The sequence below is a fragment of the Ciconia boyciana genome, chromosome 2 (genome assembly GCF_034638445.1).
Source record: "Ciconia boyciana chromosome 2, ASM3463844v1, whole genome shotgun sequence".
Lineage (NCBI taxonomy): Eukaryota > Metazoa > Chordata > Aves > Ciconiiformes > Ciconiidae > Ciconia > Ciconia boyciana.
Window position 1 is genome coordinate 94,824,296 of NC_132935.1, and position 25,799 is coordinate 94,850,094.

The 25,799-nt window shown below is 38.0% G+C and overlaps 1 protein-coding gene across 7 annotated transcripts in view; it reads right to left on the minus strand.

The window, feature by feature from the left end:
* LYRM4 (LYR motif containing 4) overlaps positions 1 to 25,799 on the minus strand; it is a 93,759-nt gene that overhangs the window by 65,030 nt on the left and 2,930 nt on the right. For all 7 annotated transcript variants that reach the window (XR_012041037.1, XR_012041034.1, XR_012041033.1 and 4 more), the window contains exon 2: positions 4,507 to 4,627. Coding sequence is in view for 2 of the 7 variants with exons in the window: in XM_072853242.1 (XP_072709343.1) it covers positions 4,507 to 4,627 (121 nt within the window). In the remaining 5 variants the exon portion in view is untranslated. The remainder of the gene's footprint in view (positions 1 to 4,506; positions 4,628 to 25,799) is intronic.

Genomic DNA, 25,799 nt, shown 5'->3' on the forward strand with positions numbered 1-25,799 from the left:
TATTTAATTTCTATTGACACACTATGAAAAAGTCAGCAATATCAACATGTGCTACATCATAATAAACCCCAAACTTAGCAAAAAAAGGTACGCTAGGTCTCATGTTTGCTTCAGTGCCTCTGCATTTAAAAATAAAAGCACTTTATATTATGCTTGGTTAGTTTTAAATATAAAGCCTTAATAATGTCAGATGACTTCATTACTTAGAACTTCAATTAAACAGGGAGAAAAAATGATTTTTTTTCCACAGAGCATGATTAAATTTGACAGCAAGTAAATATTAATGTGAATTGAGATGCTAAGGTTTTTAATAGTCCTGAAGAAAAGCTTACTTTTAAGACAGCGTTGCTATTTTTCCAATATTTATCTCTTGCCTTACAGCTGAAAGTGAGATGACACTGAGACATAATAGAAATTTTGCAAAGAACAGCGGTTCTCAATTTTTTAGAAAATTTTTTTTTTTTGGGGGGGGAAGACTCAGAAAAAAATAATTCTTATTACCCAAACATCAAGTCTTGCAGGGACTCGTGTCAAAAAATTATCTTGAAAAACTAATTTTCTTTCACCAGATTATTTAATGTTAAAAAGTTCCAGTACCTATTATGTTACTATCTGTTACTCCTACAAACATATAAGATAAACACATACACCCTTCCAAAACTGAATGCAGCATGATTATACTTTGTCTGGAAAACTTCTAGAAGTGTGACATATAAGATATACTCCACCATAAGTTTCACTGTTTTAGCAGTGTTAAAAATGGGAAGTTGTGTCAGACTCTTTAATATTCCTTACTTTTCAAGTATATTTTTCCTGAAAGTCTTACATGGAATGATACCAAAATGTGATCCATTTAAAACTACTTTAGCTTTAGCAGATTGGTTTTGCGTGTGGGAGAAACCCCTTAAATAGCTGAGATTTGAAACACCAAACTAGCAAAAGCCTGCAGGTTTAGCAATAACTGAGGCCATTTTGCATCATTCTGGTATGTCCCAGTGACAAAGATACCCTCCAAGTAACAAACGCATAACAGAAAGATAGGTACTTAATGCTGTTTGCTTGACACCAGTTTGATTATAATATATTTAAGATATTTGTATTAAACACTAGTTTTCTATGTTTGCAAAACTAAAACATATGTGGAGAGATTTTCATATTCTGAAAATTAAAGCAGTGTTATTCCAGGGAACTAAAACCCTACATGCCCTTTTTGCTTCTGAACATCTTCCTGGCTGAAAAATTCACACCTACATATAAAACATTTTAAAGCAAGATTTGTGTATTACGTGGTAAAGTGAAATGTGGCTCTCAATGAATTCTCTCAAGCTTGAGTCATGAAAGATTTCTTATAAAATTTATTTGCCATTACCACAAAGTAGCAAAATGGGGAAAAAAAAGGCAGATTAAAATGGCTCTGCTGGTGTAATGAAAAGAGCAGAATCCATGCTAAGAGAAAATAACAAATCTTGTCTAACCTTTTATTGCTGTCATTTTCTTGAATGAAGAATTAAACGCAAGGCATTTTTGCCAGTGCAAAATACAGGCCAATATATGAAACAGTTACCTATTGTTCATGTACAGGCTTGTTAGAGATGCTTGTGTACATACAGGCATGTGTATATGTTTATGTATGATCAAAATGTTCACAAAACAAACACAAAATGCCCTTAAGCCCAACTACTCCTTTACAAAGGACAGTGAGTGGGTATACCAGTCAGAGATTAACCAAGCCTACCTGCTCTTCCTACTCTTTCCAAGGCAGCTGAAAGACCTATCTGATGCTGAGGGACAATCTTTAGGCTAAAAGAAAACTTCATAAAAGGTGTAAGACAAGACCCCCACCCTAGAAGGAAAAGAGTCTGCCCTGTCGAGAGTCTGCTTTAGAGAAATGGTATCTTTTTTCAGGGTCAACAGTAACAAGGTAATCTGGGTGTTCACAGGACTCAGAGAGGAGAGAGGAGTTTTATTTTAAAATCTGTGTCAGACCTATTATGGCTCAGATGAGTCAGTAGAACCATGTTTTGTTGAAAGAAAAGCTGGAAAGCTTTTATTTTAGCAAGACTTACCCACCATCTGACTTAGAACTGCCTTTTATTATTTAGGCTCATAGAGCCAGTGAGAGCCAAATCCTACCCACATCAAGTCAGGGTACCCTGAAAAATAAGGTACTACGTATCAGCGTCCTCATTTCAGCATCCCAGATACATATCTACAAAGCAGGAACAATATTTTCCACCTAGTTCAAGTGCTTTGATACCTTGAAATTGAACTATTTTCAGAAAAAGGAAGTACTTGCTATTGTAAGTGCCAAGTAGGTCCTAGTTAAGATATCTTAAAACAAAAATAAATTTAGTGCACTTCAGTCATCCATTTCATGGCAAACCAGTTACTGTGGTAGCCTCACTAATGTTTTCCTGATTTATCAAAGATACAATGTTTACATTCTTACTTACAACCATCACAGAGCATTGCTAACAGGAATTTATCTTAGTCACAATCTAGAAGAGATCTCCTGTAGCATTTTACTATGGGAGATCCCACGTCCACAAATTGTTCCTTCTTTGATGCAGATTTCTTTAAGTGGCAGAATTTGACCCTGTGCGTTCTTATCTTTTGCCACTCCCTGTGATGGATGCACTCCTCCTGTTTGAACTAACTGAACTTTGGTCCAGACAGATGCTCAGCAAGTTAATCCTATTGCAAGAGGCTATCAGTGAGAACTCGGCACCAAACCCAAAAAAACCCGGTTTGGCTGGAGACTGGGCTGATAAGTGGCCAAAACTGCATTAACACAGCAGAAAATCTGACTACAAATCAACCACTTCGTGCTACAAATATCTGTAGCCATCAGGGTCCATTGAGCTCTCCCTCCATGGCAGCTGGCTGCACAGCGGTGATCACCCCCTGGAGTAGGGATGCCTCTCAAGGTTACCCCTCGAGGCCGAGAGATCCCTTACCTGACACCAGACATCGATGGGTTGGTAAGTGACATTTTTTGCATGCATGTAACATTTAAGATATGTATAGTAAGCTTAAGTGATAATCTTTGTATCCCATACTAACTTTGTGTAGTAAATAGTAGAGTACTGACTGCCAATCCATCTGTACTTATTAAATATTTTACATACCTAAATTTACTGATTAGAACTCAATAAACTAACTACTAGCTCAGATCTATCTGACTGATCTCTGACTCTTCTCCTGCGACACCCCCTCCTTCATTGTCTTCTCCAGCCTCTAATACTTCCCTGGAGAATATTGGATATCAAGGCTCTCGAAGATAAAACCTCAAAAAGAAGAGCTGAAAATGCTACTCATCACCTACAGATATGAGAAAAAACACCCCAACATTTAAATGTAATTGCTTTGAGTCAGTCCAATCTGAATTGCTTCTTTGAGAAACACTTTTAAAATACAAAAATAGCAGTGTTTGGGTTAAAAAAAAGATAGCAAAGCTATGGTAGCAGAAAACAACACCTGTTCCTGGGAGAAGAAATTCCAAAGAAATAATTTAACTTGAGCCAAAATATTAATACTTAATTGCCAAATCAAAGGGCCCAGCTTCCTACTGAAATAAGAATCCAGCTAACTGACCTGTTGGTTGTTAAAAGATTCATGTTAAAACAGACCATGGAGGAACAGGTGCACATATTCATTCGATATTTAATAAAAGTACTATTGAGCTCTGACTGGTGTCAATAAGTGCAGATTTTGCAAGGAGGGACAGCTTAAGCATTGCAAGTGCTCTTAGAGAGTTTAGGTGTAGAAGCTTGCTTTTGTCAAATTTCCAGTGGTCACTGTAGATAGACAGTGGGTATGTATGAGAAGTAATAAAGTATCTAAAGTTCAACGAAGTATAATTCATGTCTAAATAATATGGTACCCAGTGGAAGGAACAGAGATGCTATAAATGCTACTCAGACAAGGTCAGAGAAAAATACTGCCAGTGACTCAACTTCTTCCAAAGAAAAAACTATCACCTTGCTTGGACAAATTTAGACAGTATTTACTTAATTCACTTTGGGATTTTCTTGTTCTGCTACTGTTCTCACACTCTATCTTGAGGTTGGGAAAAACAAACACAGAAGGCAGGACTATTCAGAGTGAGTGTCACAGCCACTCTTCTAAAACTATGGTCGAAGGAGGAAAGCATAAGGAAAGGAATCTAATACACATGAGCTAAAGGAAACAGATTCAAAGGAAAATTAGGGCAGAACAGAGAAGCAGAGGGAAGAGATAGTAAAATAGCAGAAAAGGTAACAGAAGAGCACATAAACTTTTGACAGCAAGGCCTGTTCCAGTTAATGGTACAAACACCCCTAAATCCCCTATTGTAACCATCATGGATAAATGGATGTTTCCAACCCTCTCATACTCAGACATACAAAAACTACTGTTGATCCAGAGATGTTTTGAGCAAGGATCTATTTTTTTCATCTGTAGTGGCATAAGACAGTTAACTGAGGAGTGTACAACTCTTAGATAAAATGAGAGAAATAAACATACCTGCCGATGAATAACCTCTAGGTTTGCTTTGGCTTTATTCACTAGTTCTTCTATTTTTTCAGAATCCTTTATATTCTTGTTTTCTCTGAAGGCATCTCTTATCCTTCTGATGGCATACATTCTAAACACAAACAATAAGACGACATATATTCATAGATGTGCCACAGTTTATGACATTTCAACATTCTTTAAAACATGCTGATTTTAAAAAATAAATATACATACACACACATATATATTTTGCCCAGTTTTATACATGTATCTTTTTATTCAGGGTCTTGTCTTGCCTGAGTTGAAACAGTGACCAGATTCTTTAATTAAAAAACAGTGGTTTTACTGGAAGCTATTTTAGAAAAAATTCATATTTCACAGATCAGTCCAGTCCTTACTGCTTGTTATTACTGTAAACATAACATTGGATGCCCGGCATGGATACTGCAAAGCTAAGGAACATAACAAAAAGCCCAAGAACCAAAAAATCATCCCCCAAATTGTTTTGAATCATTGCGACTATTCTTATTCTGCATACTCTAGAAGTCCTTGAGCTAACCACTAAATACATTATACATTATTACTAGTTCTGACCTTGTAATCTAGCAGTCACAAAGGTAGACCGAGGGACCAACCATAACAAAAAGGGCTCCTTCCCTGTCACCCCTTTCCTCTCCTGACATAGTCTGTTTCACCACTCAGTCCAACACCTCCTCATCCATTTCCCTACTAAGAAGCAATAACAGGACACGATCTCTGCAAGTAGGAAGAGGTTATGATCTCTGCTTTCAGAGAGGAAGGTCCAAAGCTGCACCTATCTCAGAATCTCCTCCCTTTCTTTTCAACCCAGTAAAGAACCTTTCTGCAGTCTGTAGTGTACTGCTCAATAAAAAGTAGGGCCAATTTCAATATTAAAATAAAATTTTCAGACTGAGCAGTAGATACTTTCATTACACATGTGCTTGGGAGAGGAAGGAGAAATGGCAGTAAACTGATCCTGCTCAGCTGTCTTGATGATGTCCCACTTCTCTACCACGACATCACATCAGTATCATTTTTACTACAGAAAGTAAAACCCTATGTGCGGCGCTGGAAGGAAAAAAAAGGCTGCTGCAAACACCACAAATAGTATAATATTTCAACAACTGTTTTCAGTCTTGTATAACAGTGAAACACGAGGCACAAAATTGTGTGAAACATGATCATAAAAAACTCCAAAGACGACGTTGAAAAATAAAAAAACTGGGGGAGGAGACTGAGGAGGGGAGAGGAAGAAGAGGAAAGATGAATAGCCAGCGGCACTCCGTACCGTTAGATGGTGCTATCCAGCTCCTAATGCAGCCCCCACCAGCCAAGCAGCATATTTTTTCTTTGAGCTCATAAATAATACATTTCAATCACAGGAATCAGGATGGTTATGGAGTGCCACCCTGCTGCTGCACACCGGCAGATGGTGCGTGCTTTTAATTAGGGCCTGTTCACCTATAATGTGACACTGGGGTGCGTGAGTGAGTGAGTGTGTGTTTGTATGTGTGAAGTTAATAGAATGTATTAAATATGGAAGCTCATTCTCATTTGCAGCTGCTGTCCTAGCAAGATTTCAAGGGGAAGCTGCTTATTTCTTCTAGAAAAGAAACAACCCCAAATCATTAAGATGTAGTGTAATTTTGTTGCTTGATAACGGATGGATTTCAAATCACCCCATATACATATGTAGGGTTAAACTGTGCTGAAACATATAATATTTTCTGCAAGAAAGGAAGGGTTTCCAAAAGATACAAAGACCTTATATATGTATATATATATAAGCTTAAAAGAAAAAACAACAAACAAACAGCAAGTATCCATTACTGGGTACAAGTCTTTCAAACTGCAATACAAATGAGTAAATGGTATCTACATACAAAAGATAGATGGGACTAAAACAAATTCTTGTTCAGTATAACACCTACAGACTGTTTTTTTTGTTTTGTACATATGGTGCATTAATTAGTCCATTTTCTCTCTCTTCCTCTCATTACACCCAACAGTTGTTGAGAAAGATATGTACTTAGAAAACAACTTAGAAACATTTTTTTCTTTTTACAATTTCTTTAAACCTTTATGAACGTTAACACCCAAATGAAGTTATTTTACACAGGCTTTAACACAATCTTAAATCTACAGCTACATCAATACATCTCCAGTATTCTCTAAACACACTTCAAAGACTAACTCTACATCCTGGTACTACTCTTTACTAAGGTTACACTGAGATTCAATATATCACTTAAAATAAGGATGAGCTGAACTCAAAGCTCAAACCCAATAATATAATGACTGTAAAACATCCTTCCTTCCCATTGAGAGGTGCCAGGGGAACATTTCACCAACACTCAAATTCTTTCAAAATCATGTAAAAAGTGTTAAGTGAAGATATAAACAAACTGGCAGTTTTGGGGTTTTTTGTTTGTTTGTTTGTTTTTAAACAACAGCTTTTTATATGCAAGAACAGTTGTGAACAGTGTCAATTCCAAACCTCAATACCCTCTACACTTCAAGAGTTTCTGAACTGAGTATGTACTAAAAGCTAATACTAACACCAGGGCTGCGGTATTGCTGCAAGTCCATGAACAACGGAGCTCTTTTGAAAGTACAGTAACATGGGTAGCAACATGTAGTAAAGATACACGTCCTGTGAGAAGAACTTGCTCATTCAGACATATATCTGTTGTTTTTTTTAAAGAGCACTACTCCAAAGATCTTCTGATTGACGAACTGACTGGTCAGCTGATCAGCTACTCTAATGGTGTGTATTTTCAATTTTATAAGCATAAACACCAAAACCAATCAGGTACCATTTGAAGGCACAGCTCAAAATGCCAGTGGCAGAGAATATATGGCTATCTTCATAAAACTTTACAACACTAACCTAAAAGAAGCACTATCTGAAGACAGAGTGACAGATGAAATGCATACCGGCAAGTGAAATGGTTGCTGTACCTTATGGATGATTATTTACCCAAGCTGGCACAAAGGAACTGAGGGCATACAGCATTGCAACAAGTTTAAGCCAATATGAGTGAAGGGGAGCTGCTGCCATTTTGCCACCCTTCCTGATAAGCACAAACCTTCCCTCTGCCTCCTTCAGACCAGCACAGCCAGTCTGATATTTGGCCCTGAGGTGAGCCAGTCCAACTTGGTAACCTGACAGAAGGCCAACCTACTAAAAGAGTTGACTTCTTTTTTTGTTGTTTTGTTTTCTGGATTAGCAAGCTCCATTGGCTCTGCATGGGACTGGATGAGCATTAGCACTGAGGAGGAGGGAATACAGCAGTACTGACTTAGATGGATACGGTTTGTGATAGATCCCACTCAGAGAGGCCAAGCAAGTCGCATAAACAAAGGGGACTCCTCAGCGAGAAGGTACCGAGCAAGCTCTCCAGAGAAACAGAATGGGAAAGCAATTCTGCATACAGTACACTCAAACAGCTCCTTTGGGAAAGGTCCTAGGAATGCAACAGTGTTCATTAAGAAACATCATTGCAAATGAAAACTCAAACTGCGTTTCACAATCTATTATTTTTCTCACCATTCTTTGGAAACAGATAGTGAAAAATGGCTGAAAGATGCAACGAGGCATTTTCTTTTCTTTTTGTCATCCAAGCGCACTGAAATTTTAATAGAGAACACCTTTGATTTTATCTTCTGCAAAGACCTTCTAGCGAGCTAGTGACAGCAGGACCCAAGCAAGAATGTACGGTTGAATATATTCACGCATGCTCTTATATGCACACTCAAAACACTTTTGGTGATCCCTACTTATGTGCATCTGTCACACAATTAACTCCCAATTAAATAAAAAATACGTACTCAATGGGTAATAGATTCAGTGTGATGGCTTCAGACCAAAGCCACCGCAGGTGGATGGCTACGTAAGGTAACAGATGCACATCAGTAGAAAACAGAAAGAGTGGTTGGGGATTAATGTGAGAACAACACCAGGGCCAAAACGTTACCACAGACTCACAGGGAACGCGCACTACCTGCTAATGTTAAGAGACAACAAAGCCCCCAAATAATAGTAAAAACCACAGAGTTACGGTTAGAAAACAGTCTTTTTCCTAATACTCAGTCTTTCACCTCTACCTTCAAAGAGTTCATGTTTTTCCTTCCCCAAAGCACAACTGAAAACCTAACGTGTCCTCATAAAAATGAAGCCTACAAGAAAGCGAGGTCTGAAACAATGGTTTGTCCTGGTTTTGGCTGGGATAGAGTTAATTTTCTTCCTAGTAGCTGGTATAGTGCTGTGTTTTGGGTTTAGGATGAGAATAATGTTGATAACACACTGATGTTTTGGTTGCTGCTGAGCAGTGCTTACACTAAGTCAAGGACTTTTCAGCTTCTCATACTGCCCTGCCAGCAAGTAGGCTGGGGGTGCACAAGAAGTTGGGAGGGGACACAGCCAGGACAGCTGACCCCAACTGGCCAAAGGGCTATTCCATACCATAGGACGTCACGCTGAACAAAAAACAGGAGGTTGGCTGGGAGGTTGGCCGGGGCGGGCAGAGCTGCTGCTCGGGAACTGCCTGGGCATCAGTCAGTGGGTGGTGAACAACTGCATCGTGCACCACTTGTATTATTATCATTTTCCCTTCCTTTTCTGTCCTATTAAATTGTCTTTATCTCAACCCACAAGTTTTACCTTTTTTCTGATTCTCTCCGCCATCCCACTGGGGGGGGAGTGAGTGAATGGCTGTGTGGTGTTTAGCTGCCTGCCGGGTTAAGGAAAAATGAAATCACAACAGAGGTACTTCAGAAAATAATAACTGCTTGGGGATTTAGATATTTTTATTTCAAAATGTTTACTTATGTCATCATGCCTGACCAGAAAATAAAAAAAAAATCCATTTCCTTTTCAAGTCTTCACTCTTAGATCTTTGTGCTCTGCTAAACTAGAGTATAAGAAAAGAAGCTGAAACACCATGCAGACATACTTGCTTTTAAGTACACAGTACTATGCCTTCAAAATAAACCTGGCCAACCAATGTTTTTCTCAGCACCACTTTGCATTTACCAGGATCACAACACGCTAAAGGTTTAAGTAATCTTTCGAAGACAGCTTTACAAACATGTTGACATCTTGTCTTTGTGATTGTGAACAAATATAATGTATTAATGGATCACATCACAGTTATAGGCAACATACTGCAAAACATAACGGCTATTACAAATTGCAAGTCACTGAGCACGTATGCAAAGATAGAAGAGGAGGATTGTGGTACACAACCTGTGCAAGCAAAACAGATTACAAGGGAAGAGGCCAGCAGGTTAGAATATTCAAGACATTCAAAAAAGGTATAAAGTTAAATGCATTTTTCCTTATTAGCTTAAGTTGTATTTAATAATTTAAGGCAAGTGATCAGCAGCCAACCTCTAGGATGCCCACTGTGGTTAATAATTCTGAAATGAAGTATATGATGCTTTTATTTAAGGACACAATGTGCAAAAGTGAGATACTGATTTACAAGACAGTAATATTATATCAAGTGATGGATCCTTTTTATAAAAGGTCATTATTTCCTTCCACTAACTATATTTTCTTACCACTTCTCCCTTCCAATTAACATCTATTAACTTAAGGTAGCAACAGCATGAATTTTCAGAATTTCCCATTACTACTAGCAAAATGTGCACCAGATGAGATTTGCCTAACTGAACTTTCAGAATTACATATAATTTAAAAATGGAAAGTTTTTATAATAATAAAAAAAAATCTGCAGAAAAGTAATTTTAGCTTACCTTAAACTTTTATTAGCATTAGTGAGGATGTCTCCATGTACAGAATTACTTCAGAGGGAATGATTATTTTTATATATATCTGTGTATGCATACATATTGCCATATATATTCATGTATTTACATTTTTTTTTCCTCTATAAAGGTCTCATTAAAAGACACCAATAAAGGTGAGGCAAAAGCTGCATGCAGTTACCATTTGATATTAAAAAAATAAACATCTGACAACAGATGTGTGTTTGAGACTGAGAAGTAAGTACTTCATAGCTGTGACTTGTCTAATTAAACACAGGACCAACAAAAGGGTGTGATTGTGATGTTTTATCAGCAAGGTGTTCCTCGAACTCCATCACTAGACACGCTCTCAGCACTGCCACTTCAAGTTACAGTTTTGTGCCACCTCAGCACAAAACGATGACACCTGCCTATCCTCTAAAACCAAAGCAAACCCTATTCCTGGAACCAGGATTTGCTTGGAGGAGTGGGGGTGGTGGCTGTAAGCAGGGAGGGGAGGAGAGAAGAGTAAAGAAACAGAAAAATTAGACTGTTGGTTAACCCAGTATTACTTCCGTGAATTTTCTAATCAGAGTCCCTAGACAGTCTTCACAAAAAGCCCACAGAATGAAATCTACAAGCCACTACTTGGTTTCTCTGCTAATATACAAAATATGAGTTCCAATGGAATTACCAAGAAATAAGTCTGGAAGAGAACAGCACGAGAGATACTTTATGAGAGAGGATTACCCAAAAAGAACAGAGGAGAGGGATAAAAATTGACAAACATTAGAAAACACAGTTGGGAGCTGGTGACTGTGACCCAATGCATATGATACATGCTGTATGATCAGATACAAGGATTTATAACTTATTTCTAAAGCAAATCTTGCTACTTTGTGTCCCATATCTCAAAACTTCTAATAAAAACTTCAACCTTCTCTGTGCAAGTTGCCCTAGATGAGAAAGAGAAAAAGCTTCTAATATGCATGCCTATTTCAAAAGAGTTTCCTTTCATTTTCTTTAATGAATCTAAAAACTGAGAATGCCTCCCCACATTGAGAGAGAGAGAGAGAGAGATACTCGTGGCTGTTTTTGGGAAAGGAGGACTTTTTTCTCTGACTGTATCCTTTCATCAGTTTGTGCCTGTACCCATTTCAAAGAAAAGAGCATGGATGACCACCCGATCAACAGGATCACAGAATCATTCATGTTGGAAAGCAGCTCAGGAGGTCTCTAGACCCACCTCCTGCTGAAAGGACAGTCAGCGATGCGATCAGACCAGACTACTCACAGCTTTCCCCAGTCAGGTCTTGAAAACCAGGATGCTGACCAGACCACCTCTCTGGGAAACATGCTCAATTGCTTGGCTGTCCTTGTGGGGAAAAAGCTTTTCCTTAAAGTCAGTCTGAAAACCTCTCTTCCTTCACTTTACATCTGCTGTCTCTTGTCCTCCTGCCAGGCACCTCTGGATATGTTGAGGTACTTGGCTGCTATTAGGGTCCCTCAATGTTGTTTCTTCTCCAGGCTGAACCAGCCCAGCTCCCTCAGCCTTTTCTCACAGGGCAAATTGCTTCAGCCCCCAACCACCTTGGTGGTTTCTGCTGTGCTTGCTTCAGGTTATCTGTGTCTTTCCTGTTTGGGGGGTGGGTGGGGGCAAGACTGGACGCAGTACTCCAGATACAGTCCAACAAGCACTGAGTAGAGGGGGATAATCACTCCTCTCAATCTGCTGGCTGAGCAACTGCTGGTTGATACATCTCAGGATGCTCTTGGCCTTCCTTGCTGCCGGGGCACACAGCTGGCTGTCTGCTAGGATCCCTAGCCCCTTTCTGGTGGAGCTGCTCCCTGGCCAGTCAGATCCCAGCCTGTTCTGTGGCTGGGGCATCTCCTTCCCAGGTGTAGGACATCGCACTTGGCCTTACCAAATTTCATAATGTTGCTGTTGGCCTTTTCCTTCAGGCTTCTGAGGTCCCTCTGGACGGTAGCCCTGCCCTTGAGCACATTGGCTCCCCAATTTGGTGTTATCTGCAGACTTAATGAGCAAGCACTGTTACTTCCTCTGGGTCATTGATAAAGATGTGAAACAGGATGAGTCCCAGGATCAACCCCTGAAGACCCTCTTAAGCCCTAGCATCCAACCAGTCTTAAAGGTGCATGGTTGTCTACTCACCCAGACTGTAACACCCTAACTCGGATACAGGAATGTTGTGGGAGTCAGCGTTGAAAGCCTCCCTAAAGTAGAGGTAAACGACATCCACTGCTCTGCCCTTGTTCACAAATCCAGGCAATCATGTTGGTCAGGCATGATTTATCCTCAGTTCCCAAACACCTGCTTCTTCATGGTCCCAGAATATTATCAGTGCTATTCATAGTTAACTACGATTACTTTTGCAGTTCTTTGAAACATACATTTTTGTTGCTATACTTCTAAAAATAAAAACAGTTATTGGCTTAATTTTAAGTGTAAAGAATCTCTGCAGAAGGGGGTACTTTTCAGAAGGCCAGGGTTAAAAGAAAAAAGGAAAGATGTCCAAATGAAAGTGCTCTTTTAATCTTAATTGGAGTTGCAACTGCAATGTTATATTGCAGAAGAGGTTAAAAAAGAGGGTTACTAGTGAAGGACCCAATCGAACAAGTTGTTCAGTTAACGAGGCACCGGGCAAGAATGCGCTGCAGGAACTAGAAACAGAATTTGCCACAGATGAAAAGTGTCCTGATGGCCTGAAATGACAAATAGCTCTCTGCTAAGCTTTCACTGCCAAGACCCCGCCAACTGCTCACCAGGACACTTGGGTAGCTCAGCAGTCCAATTACCAGGTGGGAAATGCCTTGAAAACACAAGTTCAAATCCTGACAAGGCCGATTTCTCTCTTCTTTCTTTTGAGGCAGATATATGCTGTTCCATTTGCTGTGCTGCTGTTTCCGAACTGTTCTTAAAAAAGGCCTGGCCTGCTGTGAATTGCCATTACAAATTCCATTATACTTTTCTGGAAAGATTAGAATTTTAGTCCAACGCGGTGGCCAAAATTTCTCTCTTCAGCATGGCTAGGGGTTACCTTCCATTCTAAGAAGAGACATAGTTTAGCTTGTGACTTGGGTACCCTGAAGAGGCCTAACTGTATTGCACCTCTTGGTGACTATAACTGCTCATTTAGAAACCCACTGGGTGCTAAGCAGCCCTGCTGGATGCAAGTATTTCCCACTTGTCAGTGGAAAATGATTTGATGAAGCAACAGTCCTTAAGTTTTTTTAATTAAGCAACAAGGCATAAAGCCTTGGGATATTCTAACTTCTTGGACTGCAGTGCAGTTGGTCTGGGTGATGGTGAGATTTTGATAGGACATTTCTGAAGCACAGCATTCTTTCTGAAATTAAAGATTTAGATTTAGTAATATTTAGTTACAGTACCCATATTACTATTTTAATACAGAAATGATAAAAATGCCTATTCCTTAGAAGAGAAAAGGGATCGAGTATCAGAAATATGTTGACAGCACACAGTTTTAAAATAATAAGTGAGATATTTTGACTTATGAAAGACTTCAAGAAACAGTTCTCTGAAGGTTATCTGAAGTGAAGCTTTGTTGGTTGTTTAGACAGGCTAGTAATTTTGAGCATACAGAACAGACTCCTAACAAAGTTTTACTTTGCAAAAGCAATCCTTGGATTCTAGTAATAAAGACGATTAATTTTGCCTTTTGATTTTTTCCCAAGTAAACCTGCGCTTTTTGAGAAAGAAGAATTTAAGCATCATAGGTTCAAAATGAATCTAGTAAAATAAATTACATTGAAATTAGACAGGATTCAGTCATCTCATGACAAAGACAACAATAAACCATAAATATAATTTATTAAACAATCCATATGAAGTAACAGAACACCTGTTCTGTCTGCTTATAGACAACACTAGAAGTTAAAGGATTTGGAACATAGGAGTTATTCTCCAAACTTTATCCTCTCATACATTTCTATCAGCTTTACAGCTTATCCAAAAATCTTTGTTTCTTATAACTCAGCCAGTGGTGACAAACATCCCCTGCTGAACCTCCCATTACCATATGGCTCAATGACCTTCCCTCATTTATAGTAAAGCACTACATGTTTAGTTTAGCAAATTTGCAACATCAGCTCTGACAACAATGATGGATATTTGAAATCACAATGTAATACTTAGCAGCACAGAAAATTCTAATATATGCAAAGCTTATTAGTTAAATCTAGAGCCTAAAAACAATCAAATTGGAATGCATAACAAAAAATCATCATCCTACTTTATGTGTACAACAGAGTATGAATATTATTTTTAGACATTTGGGATTGTAAATATAGTGCCTTTAGATAATACATGAAATGTTTCAGGAAGCTCAGATACAGGCTACTGTGGTCATGTTACCAGATGCTCAGAAAAAAAAAAAAAGCAGGTTGTTTTGTACACTATGAATGCTACCTAAGGCACAGAAAGTCAAGTGAACTAGATCTTTCCTTCTGTATTTTTTCTATTTAATTACAGGATATGGAAATCTTTACAAGCTGTACAGATGATAACACTAGCACAAAAGAAATGGGGGCTGAAAACCCCAGCCTCAGTCAAGACTGGAACAGTAACCCAGAAATGCAATGGGTACAAACTCTGGGTGTCAATTCATCCCCACGGGAAATCGGATGCAGCTTCTTACACGATAAAAGAGCAGAAGGAACCATGGGTGAAGAGAGGCAAGGTTTGAAGGGAAAAGAATATTCTGTGTGGCAAAGCTGAGTGACTGGTTCACTCACAGACCACGTCAGAGAGGCAGATTAGAGGTTTTGAGGCAGGCACAGCTGATCTTCATCCACATAAATTATGTAGCACTTCTATGCACCAGGCACAATGTGCCAGAACTATCCACCACGGCTTTCCGCACTGTATGGCTCTCCACTCCTTGTACCTCCCAGGTGCTATCAGCACAAACAAGCATTGAAAAAAGCCAGACACTTTGCAGGCTAGTTATGGAACAATATGCCCACAGCTCTTGATCTTTGGAGCATAATGATGACCAGCTAAGACATACCCAAGACCTCTGCTAGCTCCAGAAAAATAAATTCAGCTTCTCAGAACCTATATATCCTACATATCTTTCTGGAGTCCAGAAGCAACATATGAATCAAAGTAATACTAAATCGTAAGTGAAGTAATACAACATTCTTGAAAGCTACTTCACATTAAAAAAAAAAAGGGGGTTACACCCATTTTCCCATTATTTTTCCTACAGTTACTCTAAAAAATAATGTACAATGGATGATCTATCTGCCAATTATGAAGCTAAGAGCTTCTACCAGCCAAAATGTAGGGGTTCTGCTGGGCTATCTATGGCCTCCACCTCTAAAATTGTGGTGCATACACTCTCACTCTCGCAATACTTTGATCTGACCAGACAATATATAATTTAATATCAGACAGAAAAATGAGATTAAGTTTAAAACTTAAACTATGCTAGTCCAGTGAACAGAAGTCATTCAATAAACCTGCTGACAGACCTTCTATGCTCTGAAGCAGTTTAATCTAACCGCTGTACAGAAAGGAAGATCAGAAATATTCAGGAAGAGAGAGAGATCAATTTTCTTTCTCCAAGAAGAGAAACATTGACAAAGAATTGTCTTTTAATCTAGTCAATCCTAAATATGTTAAGTTCAGATGTTAAAATTTAAAGGTGACGATAAAGCTAAGGGAAGGGTCAGTTATTTTTAAAGAGTTTTCCAGTCAACCTCTTAACACTCGTAGAGGCTTACACTATGAAGGGAAAAAAAAATTACCTTATTCTATTTCTATAATATATATCTCTATATATATTCTATTGAACAAGAGTAAGTTCAGACTGGTACATTTATATATTACAAAAGGTTCTGCATTTCAAGCCAAAAATGTGTTACAAAAACCCCCAGATAGTACTTACTAGCTAATTAGAAGTCACAAGAACATATTCACTCACATGAGTGATGGTAGCACGTTTGTCCTTTATCTGCGAGTAAGAAAAAAAAAAACCACCATACAGCAAACACCAACTCCTTTCCCTCCCATAAGCACAAGGCTGTAAGGAGAAGTTCTTCTCAGATAACAATTACTCTAAATGTGGAGTTAACATCTGGCTCAATAACTCGATAACTCAGATGAGTACTGGCTAAGGTTACTGCATGAGATATTAGGAGGGGAAAAGAGGTATGAAGAGTGGTCTATTTATCATAACAATGTTTTCAGTATAACATTTTATGACCAGAGCAGATTACCTTCCCTTTGACACATGACATGACCTTCCATTCCTCAGGGTAGCAGAAAAGGTTTCCAATCTCAGAACAAATTACCCACAGAAGTTGCGGAAGCACCAGGTCCCTAGCTAATGGTAGCAATAACTCGCACTGATAGAGAATTTCTCCTTCAAGGATTGCAACGTATTGTTTGGAAATAAAACCTCACAATCAGGCCTCAAAATCCATATAGGTTAGTAAGTACTGCCACTAGTTCACAGAACGAGGAGTTCTATATAAGTATATAAGTATAGTATACTTACTTGCCCAACACTGCATCTCTGTAGCTGGTAGGACTATGTTCACCCTATGTTCCCATTGCTTTTGGAGGGGATTGTGAAGGTGCCACCACCAGTTTGATAAATATTCATCTTCACATTCAAAATTTGCAAATAATAGGCAGCAATTTTTGGTATAAATTACAAACTGAAACAAATTTTAACAAATTTAGTTAAAAAAAAAAGTGCTCAATAGCTCTGGAAATCAGGAAACCTATTTAGAGGTCTAGACAAAATAAATTTCTTACTGTTTTGTAAACAAAACACTTGAACATTTATTTTCATATTGTAAATTAGTCAGGTCAGGGAAAAAGCATTATGACTGAGACATCTAATTTACTTTGGACAGTGATAAAACTGCTTAAATCAATCAATAAATGTTCCTCCCTTCAAAACTAGTTTACATACGAAGACCATTAATTTGAAAACCTATTTGCTAATTTATTGGACTAGAAAAATGCTGTGATATTTCAGATGAGTCAAAGATGTCTTCTGGAACTTAGTAACAGGTTAGTTTCAAGGCAACACAACATGCTTCTATTTGACATCCAGAACATAATTCAAGCTATAAACTTCTAGGACGTACTGCAGCTTGTACTATGTCTTAAGCACTTCATTTAAGCTGTACTGACTTTAAAACACTTCCCTGAGAAGGAAGCAATCTGATGTTATTTAAATAAATAAAAACATTGATTACGAGGGGAGGCACATTTTGATGAATGAATGAATTATTGTTTCACAAAGAATTCCATTAGTGATTCAATTCAAAACTTGACTAAATGCGATGGCTTGTACCTAGCCCCTTCCACTCTCAGTTCCCCTGTTCTTAACTGTGATTAACAATGCAAATGGCTTCTGAAACATCCCCCCCCCACTACATTTAACTCGTTCACTGCTATTCTAACATAGTCTGCAGAAAAATGTTTAATATTCACTGAACGTGTAACCATCAATGGTGGCTATCTGCAAGATAAACTGATTTTCTCCAACACCAAGGCTCTGAGGAAAGCTGCGTCCACATTTCTCCTGCTTGTGCAAATGATGAACAGATGTTTACATCTGCCTGTGACTGCAACTGAGCATTGTGATAATCTGTAAGTTTGTTGGAGAGACAAATAATGCCAGTAAATAAATACTACCAAGCAAAAATACCACGTATCCTGCAAGCAAATACTAGTTAGCAGAAATCACGTGCTGTGCCAGAGAAAGATGGAGAAAACTCTGTAAAGACTGACCTCACAGAATACAATAGATTATTCTCATAGGCACTTAAAGTCACGGAACTAAGTTCAATTATGTAAGCTTCAATACCATAATGGATTAGTGGTTATTGCCAATATATTAGAACTGATTATAGTTTCAGGGAAATATTTTCTTTTTAAAAAAAAAAAAAAAACGCATACTTTCTCTGGCAGCTAAAATAAAACAATCTTACTTTTATACAAGCTAATGATTTAGAAACAGGTCTGTAATGGTTCCACACCAGGAGATGCCAGACAAGCAGACTCAGAAGGGCTGTCAAGACCTGGCAATGAAGTTTGTGGAGAATCTAACTGCTATCATATTCAGAATCCCACAAAATATCTTGAATCTCATGCCGATTTGATGTAAAACTTTTGTGGAGCTGTGTTTATTTAAATACTAGTCTCTTGCAAAGTATATTAAAAAATACAGTTAATTATGTCAACTTATAAATCAGCATTTTCTAAATTTAAGTTAAACATCTTCTGATCTAAATGCTGCTGAGTTCAAGGGAAAAAAAAAAAAAAAAAGCACTGCAATTCAATGGAGATTCATTTGTAATAAGACTAACACACCTATCATACTTCCTCTAGCTTCCACAACGGCTTCGCAGCTTGCTTTAAACAGGGATTTTTGAAAAAGGATTACTGGGACGGAGCAGAAGTCAGTTCCTGACCTCTTGATACCAATACATTCATACATGCATACACACACATAGTATTTACTTTGTGCATAGGCTTCTTTTCTTTAGAAGACTTAAACGTGATTTAACCAACTGCTATTTATTTAAAAAGTTAGAAAAATATAGCATAATTTTTCTATATGCTAATAAAATATAGCATATAGAAAAATATAAGCAACAGCTTTTCCCAAGACTTTGTTACAAACATGATGCTGAAGAAAAGTCTAGTCCTAAGTATTATGAGTCTCTGAATACCAGCCAAGCCTGGCATTTAGCCATTCACAGCACAGGACCTTAAAATTTTCCTGAAGAATAATTTAAAGATTTTATTTCATACACATTCTGTTAAGGAAGGCAGAATCTGAACACAACTGAATTCTTTCACTACTACCATGATTTAAATGATTAAACATTTTTTAATGATTTAAATGATTAAACATTTTTTAATGATTTAAATGATTTAAAATGTTCAGTTGTGCATTGTGTCCTGAGAAAAATGTTAGAATTTTATACAGAGACCAAGTAAAAAGGAATAGAATAAAAAGTAGAAAAAATGTAAGGGAAGAAGGCCATTTTCCACAATGCCATCCTAGCCAGAATTTTGTCTGAATGATTTGTGGCATCTTCATTCTTGAAAAAGAACTATAATATCAAGAAGAATCCCCAAAAATATTCCTCACTGAAGACATCCTCTGTACTGAGTTCTGTGCAAAACAGTCATGGAACAGCTGGCCCAAGTATTCACAAAAGCAAGAAAACAATCAAGAAAGTCTTCTTTTCATGCCCATTTTCTTGGAAAAGCAGACAACCATGTACAATCTAGGACTGTACTTTCTTGGTCAGCAAACCCAAAAAACCAGGAAGAACTTTATCAAGGAAGTAGTTCAGACAGCATCCGTTGCTGCAGCAGGTGGTTCTAAACATTGCCTGATCGACTGCAGTTTCTTTTTTTTGCAAAATTACTTTGACTTTTTTTAAAATCCAGAATGCTCATCTTCTAAAGAATACTTGAAATAATAGCCTGTGTCTACTGTGTCTTGAGTAAGTCTTGATGTTACGAGGTCAGCATCTTTTCATCATGGGCAGCATACAGACGGATACAGTGAGAAACTAAATGTTAAAGCCACATCCAAGAGTAAAGAAAGGAGGAGGTGAGCTAGGACAGCATTTCAATACTTAAAAACTATTACGACATTACAAAGTGTTTTTCATTTACCAAAAATCACATGCATATGACTTTTGGCATGAATCACTGCCAGAGGCAGTAATGTTTCTATTACTCTCATTAGTTCTCAAACAAATTCCACTGGTAATTAAACCTTATGTAAAAAGAAAAATGGTCCTGTTCTACTGTACTATACAAAGAATGCAAATAATGTCTTGGATAACAACCACACCAGATTTACTCAATTTGGGTGCCTTTACTAAAATAATAAATTCCATTAATCAGTATTTTGAGGAAGCCCCCACTCATTTGTTTTCCAACTACAAAATGGCAGTTTTTCCAGAACTCTGCCATGCCTTGTATGTGCTCCAAACTCTCCCTCCAAGTTATTACTATTCAAAACTCTCCCCTGCGAAAAAAAAGGAAGTAAAGAAAATTACTTCAAAACCGATGTGTAGATATCCTTTATTGTTTAGGATAAACAATAAAATAAGATAAACAATAAAATTTTACAAGGGTAAAGTGAATGTATTTGAAAAACGACAATCACCATTGTACCTTCAAATCCAAGAAAGCAACTCCTAATGAACACGATGAACAGAACTTCGATGGAATGATTTTCAGTTGGGAAATGTTACTATAAAAAAATCAAAACATTTGGCAAAATTGTTTCTATTTGGTTTAAAATTTATTTTCAGAGAAATATGTTCTGATGGTATCTAATGGTTATGTTTTGACATTTTTGGAACAGAATGCTTTAGTTGTCTTTCCAAAATATTTTACATATAGAATACTGAAGTCAAATGGAAATACTTCAATACTGTCAGACCCAAAGTCTGACAATCCAAAATCATGTTCTTATGCCTCTAGATTTTCCTGAAAAGTGCATGCATTTCCATGCTTTACTGCAATTCAGAGTGTAATCATCTCAGTCCTTTCCACAGTTCCCATCCTAATCAGCAGATTGAGCACCATCCAGAGCTCTTAAAACACTGACATCTCTATTCAAGCGTATTTGATTCTGATAGAATAAGATAATATACATAAGAGACCCTGAAATAACATAATAGCAAAATATCTGCATGGTACGTAGTCACTGAAATAATGGCCAAGATTTAACTCCCCAAAGAAAGATATACTAATAAGGCCAACCACAAATCTGTGTGAATGCTCTACAAAACTGGTCTGCAAACGTGCAGTGCCCATTTGCCCAAGATTTTGAGTCATGCCGCTGCCAGGGCAAAAACAGTGTGGGATGGAAACCACCCTGTACTCTGGGCTCAGGAATACCACAGCTGCTTGCAGCCCTGACTTTTTTTATACTTTTCAAGTAGATCACAGAGATATCCATGTACTCATCATGTGGGAAATTACCTCAAAAACTCCTAAAGTTTATTATCACTCAGAACACAGCCAGCAATTACAAAAAGAGAAGGAAAAATAAGTTATCTGCTTTCTTTGTCCAGCCAAGGAAAAAACAGATATTGTAAAGCTGCAGTTCAGTCACCTTACTCCTACAAAGGAGTCAGACAGCTCTGCTAGACAGAACTGGCAATTTTATTTTTTCCTGCGTTTCTTACCTCAGATGCAAACTACTACTACAGAAGACAGTACTTTCTATAACATGGCATGTCTCTGTTTCCTCATTATTGTTTTGGATTTTTTTTTTTTTTTTAAAGTCACCATTTAGTCTTTTTTCCTCCCTAACACACAGACATATGATACCAAGAGCTGACAATCTGCTGGCAGATCTTGTCAGTCACAAACTTCATTAGGAGAGCCAGCGAGAAAAAGGCTTATTCAGCTTGGATAACTGTCACATGTAAAATTTTAACACGGTTGTTAAATTACCCGAGTGCTAAAAGTGCAAAAAGAACCAGTGACCAGATTCTATATACTAGGGACGAAAAGCAAAGTAAGATTTTTCAATTAAAGTGACCAAATAAGGTATGTTGGGAAGAAGAAAAAGAAACCCATTTTTGAAAAAGCTTATTTTTAAAAAAATTTATTTGGTGTGAATTATGTTGTCAAAAGAGTTGGTAGCAGAATCTTAAAAGCTTTATGCCTCCTTGAAGAACAGCTCATTATGCAAGTACAGGTCAATTCAACCTATACTTGTGCAAAACTCCAGCCGCTCTGATGAACGCTCCGAACTGGTGCCCGTGTGTATCTGACTATTCCCACAGCTTGCTCCTTCCCCGGTTCAAGGTGCCATGCAGAAGTGGACAGCCTGAATTGCTATGGCAGTAACAACTTACTCTTGGACATCCTCTTTCCTACTGTTACAGCAGTAGAAGGCGGCACCTTCTGAGCAGCTCCCCTCCTTTGCGTGGGCTCATTTGGCATGGCCAGAAGAAGCCTTTGCTGAAATCCAACAGCATAAACCCCTCAGCCTATAGCCCATGAACAGAAAGCTCTTGTACCCTGCCAAGTCGACCTACTTGATCAGCTCTTAGCAGCCTGCTTTCCCAAAGGAATGGACTATAGGCTAGACTGACACGCAAAGCAACATGAGAAAAGTTAGTCTATTAAATGGACAACATGAAATTTAATCTAAGGACAATGATTTTACCTCATATAACCACTCGTACAAGTTTCTACATCAGGTATGCTGCAAGAGGACCCACAAAGGTCCTATATATTGAATTAAGTTGCAACATGTAAGAAAGCTTCCAGGTCCTATATGTAAGAACAGAATCAAGGAACAACCACAATATACTGATTGTGCATTCATGCTCCCCCAAAAGTCCATTCAATTCCAAGTGACACAAGGTATTAAGGGGCTAGATGCAGCATCTGTGCCCAGTTGCCAAGGAGGAAGAAAAAAGGTTGCATTCATTCTCAAACAACTAATAACAACTTTCAAACAACTCTGATGCTACAGATGGCAATAAAATGAGCTTGTAAGAAAAACATAAACACCTGGAAGACAGATAAAAATAAAGAAGGCAGAAACCTGAGGTAGGATTTAATACAGACATGAAATGATTTTTCACGTTGCTTCTTAAAAAATAAAGAATTGGAATTCCATGTGGAAATGAGAGGATGAACACATTTAGAATTTTTTTTTAATATCTTGTGTTAAATTTATGTTCAAAGAGTATCCTATAGCAGTTTCACATCTTTCTCCAGAGCGTAGTTATCTAAGAATCTTGCCATTAAGCATGCAGGAAAACTAAAATAACAAAGCATATGCCAATATACTGCTATGTCCCAGTTCCTCACCTTAGCCTAAAAAGTTAATCAGCACACTCACTATTTTGAGCGAGACTTTAATCTGGGCAGCAGTTAGCAAGAAGTCTCAAAATGGAAAAGACTGACATCAATGGAACAGCAAAAGAAACAATGAGAAATGGTGCACTGCTACACCAGACTCCTTGTCCAAATGTTCAAGGATGGCTCTTTATTTTTGTGTTTAATCAGGAGTCACAATGAATCTACATAACAGCAGCTGGCACCTGACATAGTTCCTTTTTCTATTTTCCTATTTGCAAAAAGCAGACTAAATCTTGCATACACAGCAATGATCATCAGCTGAAATATTTTCTTGAACACAGATCAGCTTATTTTTTATGTATATTAGTAAGACTTACCACCTCTATATGTACAGAATACCTAGCCATCCGTGCCAAATTTAATGACACTGACTATGAACAAGAGACTGTTGTTTTTTTTTTCCAGACCCATCTGGACTTATGGGAGTAGCAACTCATTGCCACGAAGAAAAAATAAGTAAGCATTTTATTTTAGTGTTCTTCATTTTTATTGTTCTTTACTCTGATTTCATGCATGCAGAAGACCTCAAACTGTAGAAACATAAGTTCTAATGTTAAAACTTTGTCTCACCAAACTTTTACATTGCATTCAGATATTAAGCTTAGTGCAAAAATACAGGAATCACAAACTATTTTTTCAGAACAGCTTTAATGCCAAAAGACTAAACATACCTTAAGAAGTGGAATCCCTGAATTTTTGCTTCCTCAACTTTCCTTCAAAACAAAAAAGCCACATTTATCATATGCACCTTGAGATTTTTAAAATAACGACTTTCTACATGTTGATAAAATCTTTCAGAGAAAGACTAAATCAAAATATGTATGAAGTTTAACAAAGACAAGTGCAAGGTCCTGCACCTCGGAGGACATAAACAAAGAACCCAGCACAGGCTAGGATCTGTGTGGCTGGGGAGCAGCCTTGCCAAGAGACCTGGGGGTCCTGGTGGACAACAGCCTGAACATGAGTCAGTAGTGTGCCACTGCAGCAACGAAGGCAAATTGGATCCTGGGCTGCATCCACAGGGGCATTACTAGCAGAGACAGAGACATGATCATACTACATGATCATACCACTCTACTCAGTGCTTGTCAGGCTGCACCTGGAGTACTGTGATCAGTTCTGGTCCCCACAATTCAAGAAAGGTGCGGACAAGACTGGAGAGGTCCAAAGGAGGGCCACAAAGATGATCAAAGGGCTGAAGAACCTGCCCTATGAGGAAAGACTGAAGGAGTTAGGTCTCTTTTACTTGAAGAAGAGGAGGCTCAGGCAGGATCTCATCATAGCTTTACAGTACTTAAAGGGCAGCTACAAAGAGGAAGGAGGCTCTCTCTTCACAAGGAGCCACATGGAGAGGACAAGGGGCAACAGGTACAAGTTGCACCGGGAGAGGTTTCATCCGGACATAAGAAAGATTTTTCACAGTGAAAACAATCCATCACTGGAAAAACCTCCCCAGGGACGTGGTAGAGTCCCCATCACTGGAGGTTTTCAAGACGCGACTGGACACGGTGCTAATCTCACCTAGGCTCCCTTTTCCATGAAAGGTTGGACCAGATGATCTTTGGAGGTCCCTTCCAACCTGGGCTGTTCTATGACTCCCTAAAATCAGATCAACGACTATGTTGTTCAAAGCAGGAAAAACAATTGGCACTGAAAAAACAGTATAACTTATTTTGCTCCATTTTGTTCTTAGGTTAGCAGAAATTTGCAAAAATCAGATTTACTAGTTTTAAAATCTTGAAGGACGTATCTCAGATGAAACTGCATGCATTCAATTAACTTATTTCCAATGCAAAACCTATTTTGACAAACTTCCTTCCCTGATTCTTCTATATTCTGATAGTTTTATTAATTAATCAAATAATATTGCACATTCTAATAAAAAATCAAATTCCATTAAAATGCAATTTACAGAGACAAGAAAAAAAAATATAAATAAAACCACAACATCCACCTGTTAACAGAGAACATAATGGATAACTGAAATAAATATACAATAAATCAAGGAATACCTTAAAAAAACATAAAGAAATTATTTGCAGAAAAATTCCAGAGAGACTTAAAGCTTCTGACATTACTCACAACTACAAGAAATTAAAGAATTAGAAAGGAGACCAGCTGAAAGCATGTGATATGATGTTTCCCAGAACTTACTAGTCAGTGTTAGTATCTTTATAGGCCAAGGAAGGCTGGGGACCTGAAAATCATAGTAATGTTGGTTAGCCGGAATCTCTGGAGCTTATCCAAGCCAACCTCCCACCTGAAGGAGGCAATAAGGTCAGGTCAGCCATGGTGCTGCTCGGTTAAACCTGTCATGAAGACCTTCAAAAACAGAGAAGTCAAAATCTCTCAGGGCGCCCTGCTCCAGTCCTGTGCTACCCTCCTGGAAAAAGCCCCCTTCCACTATATTCCTGCACATTCTGACCACTGAGCTTCAGTCATGTCAAACAAACAAGAAACTTTAAAGTTCAGATTATCCTCATTTGCAACCAGATGTGTTTTAACAGCTTTCACAAGTTTAGAAATTCTTTTGTTTTCTGTACCAAAAAAGAGACGCAACATAAAGCTATTATTTAAATCATCAAAGAAATTCTATTTAGAAATT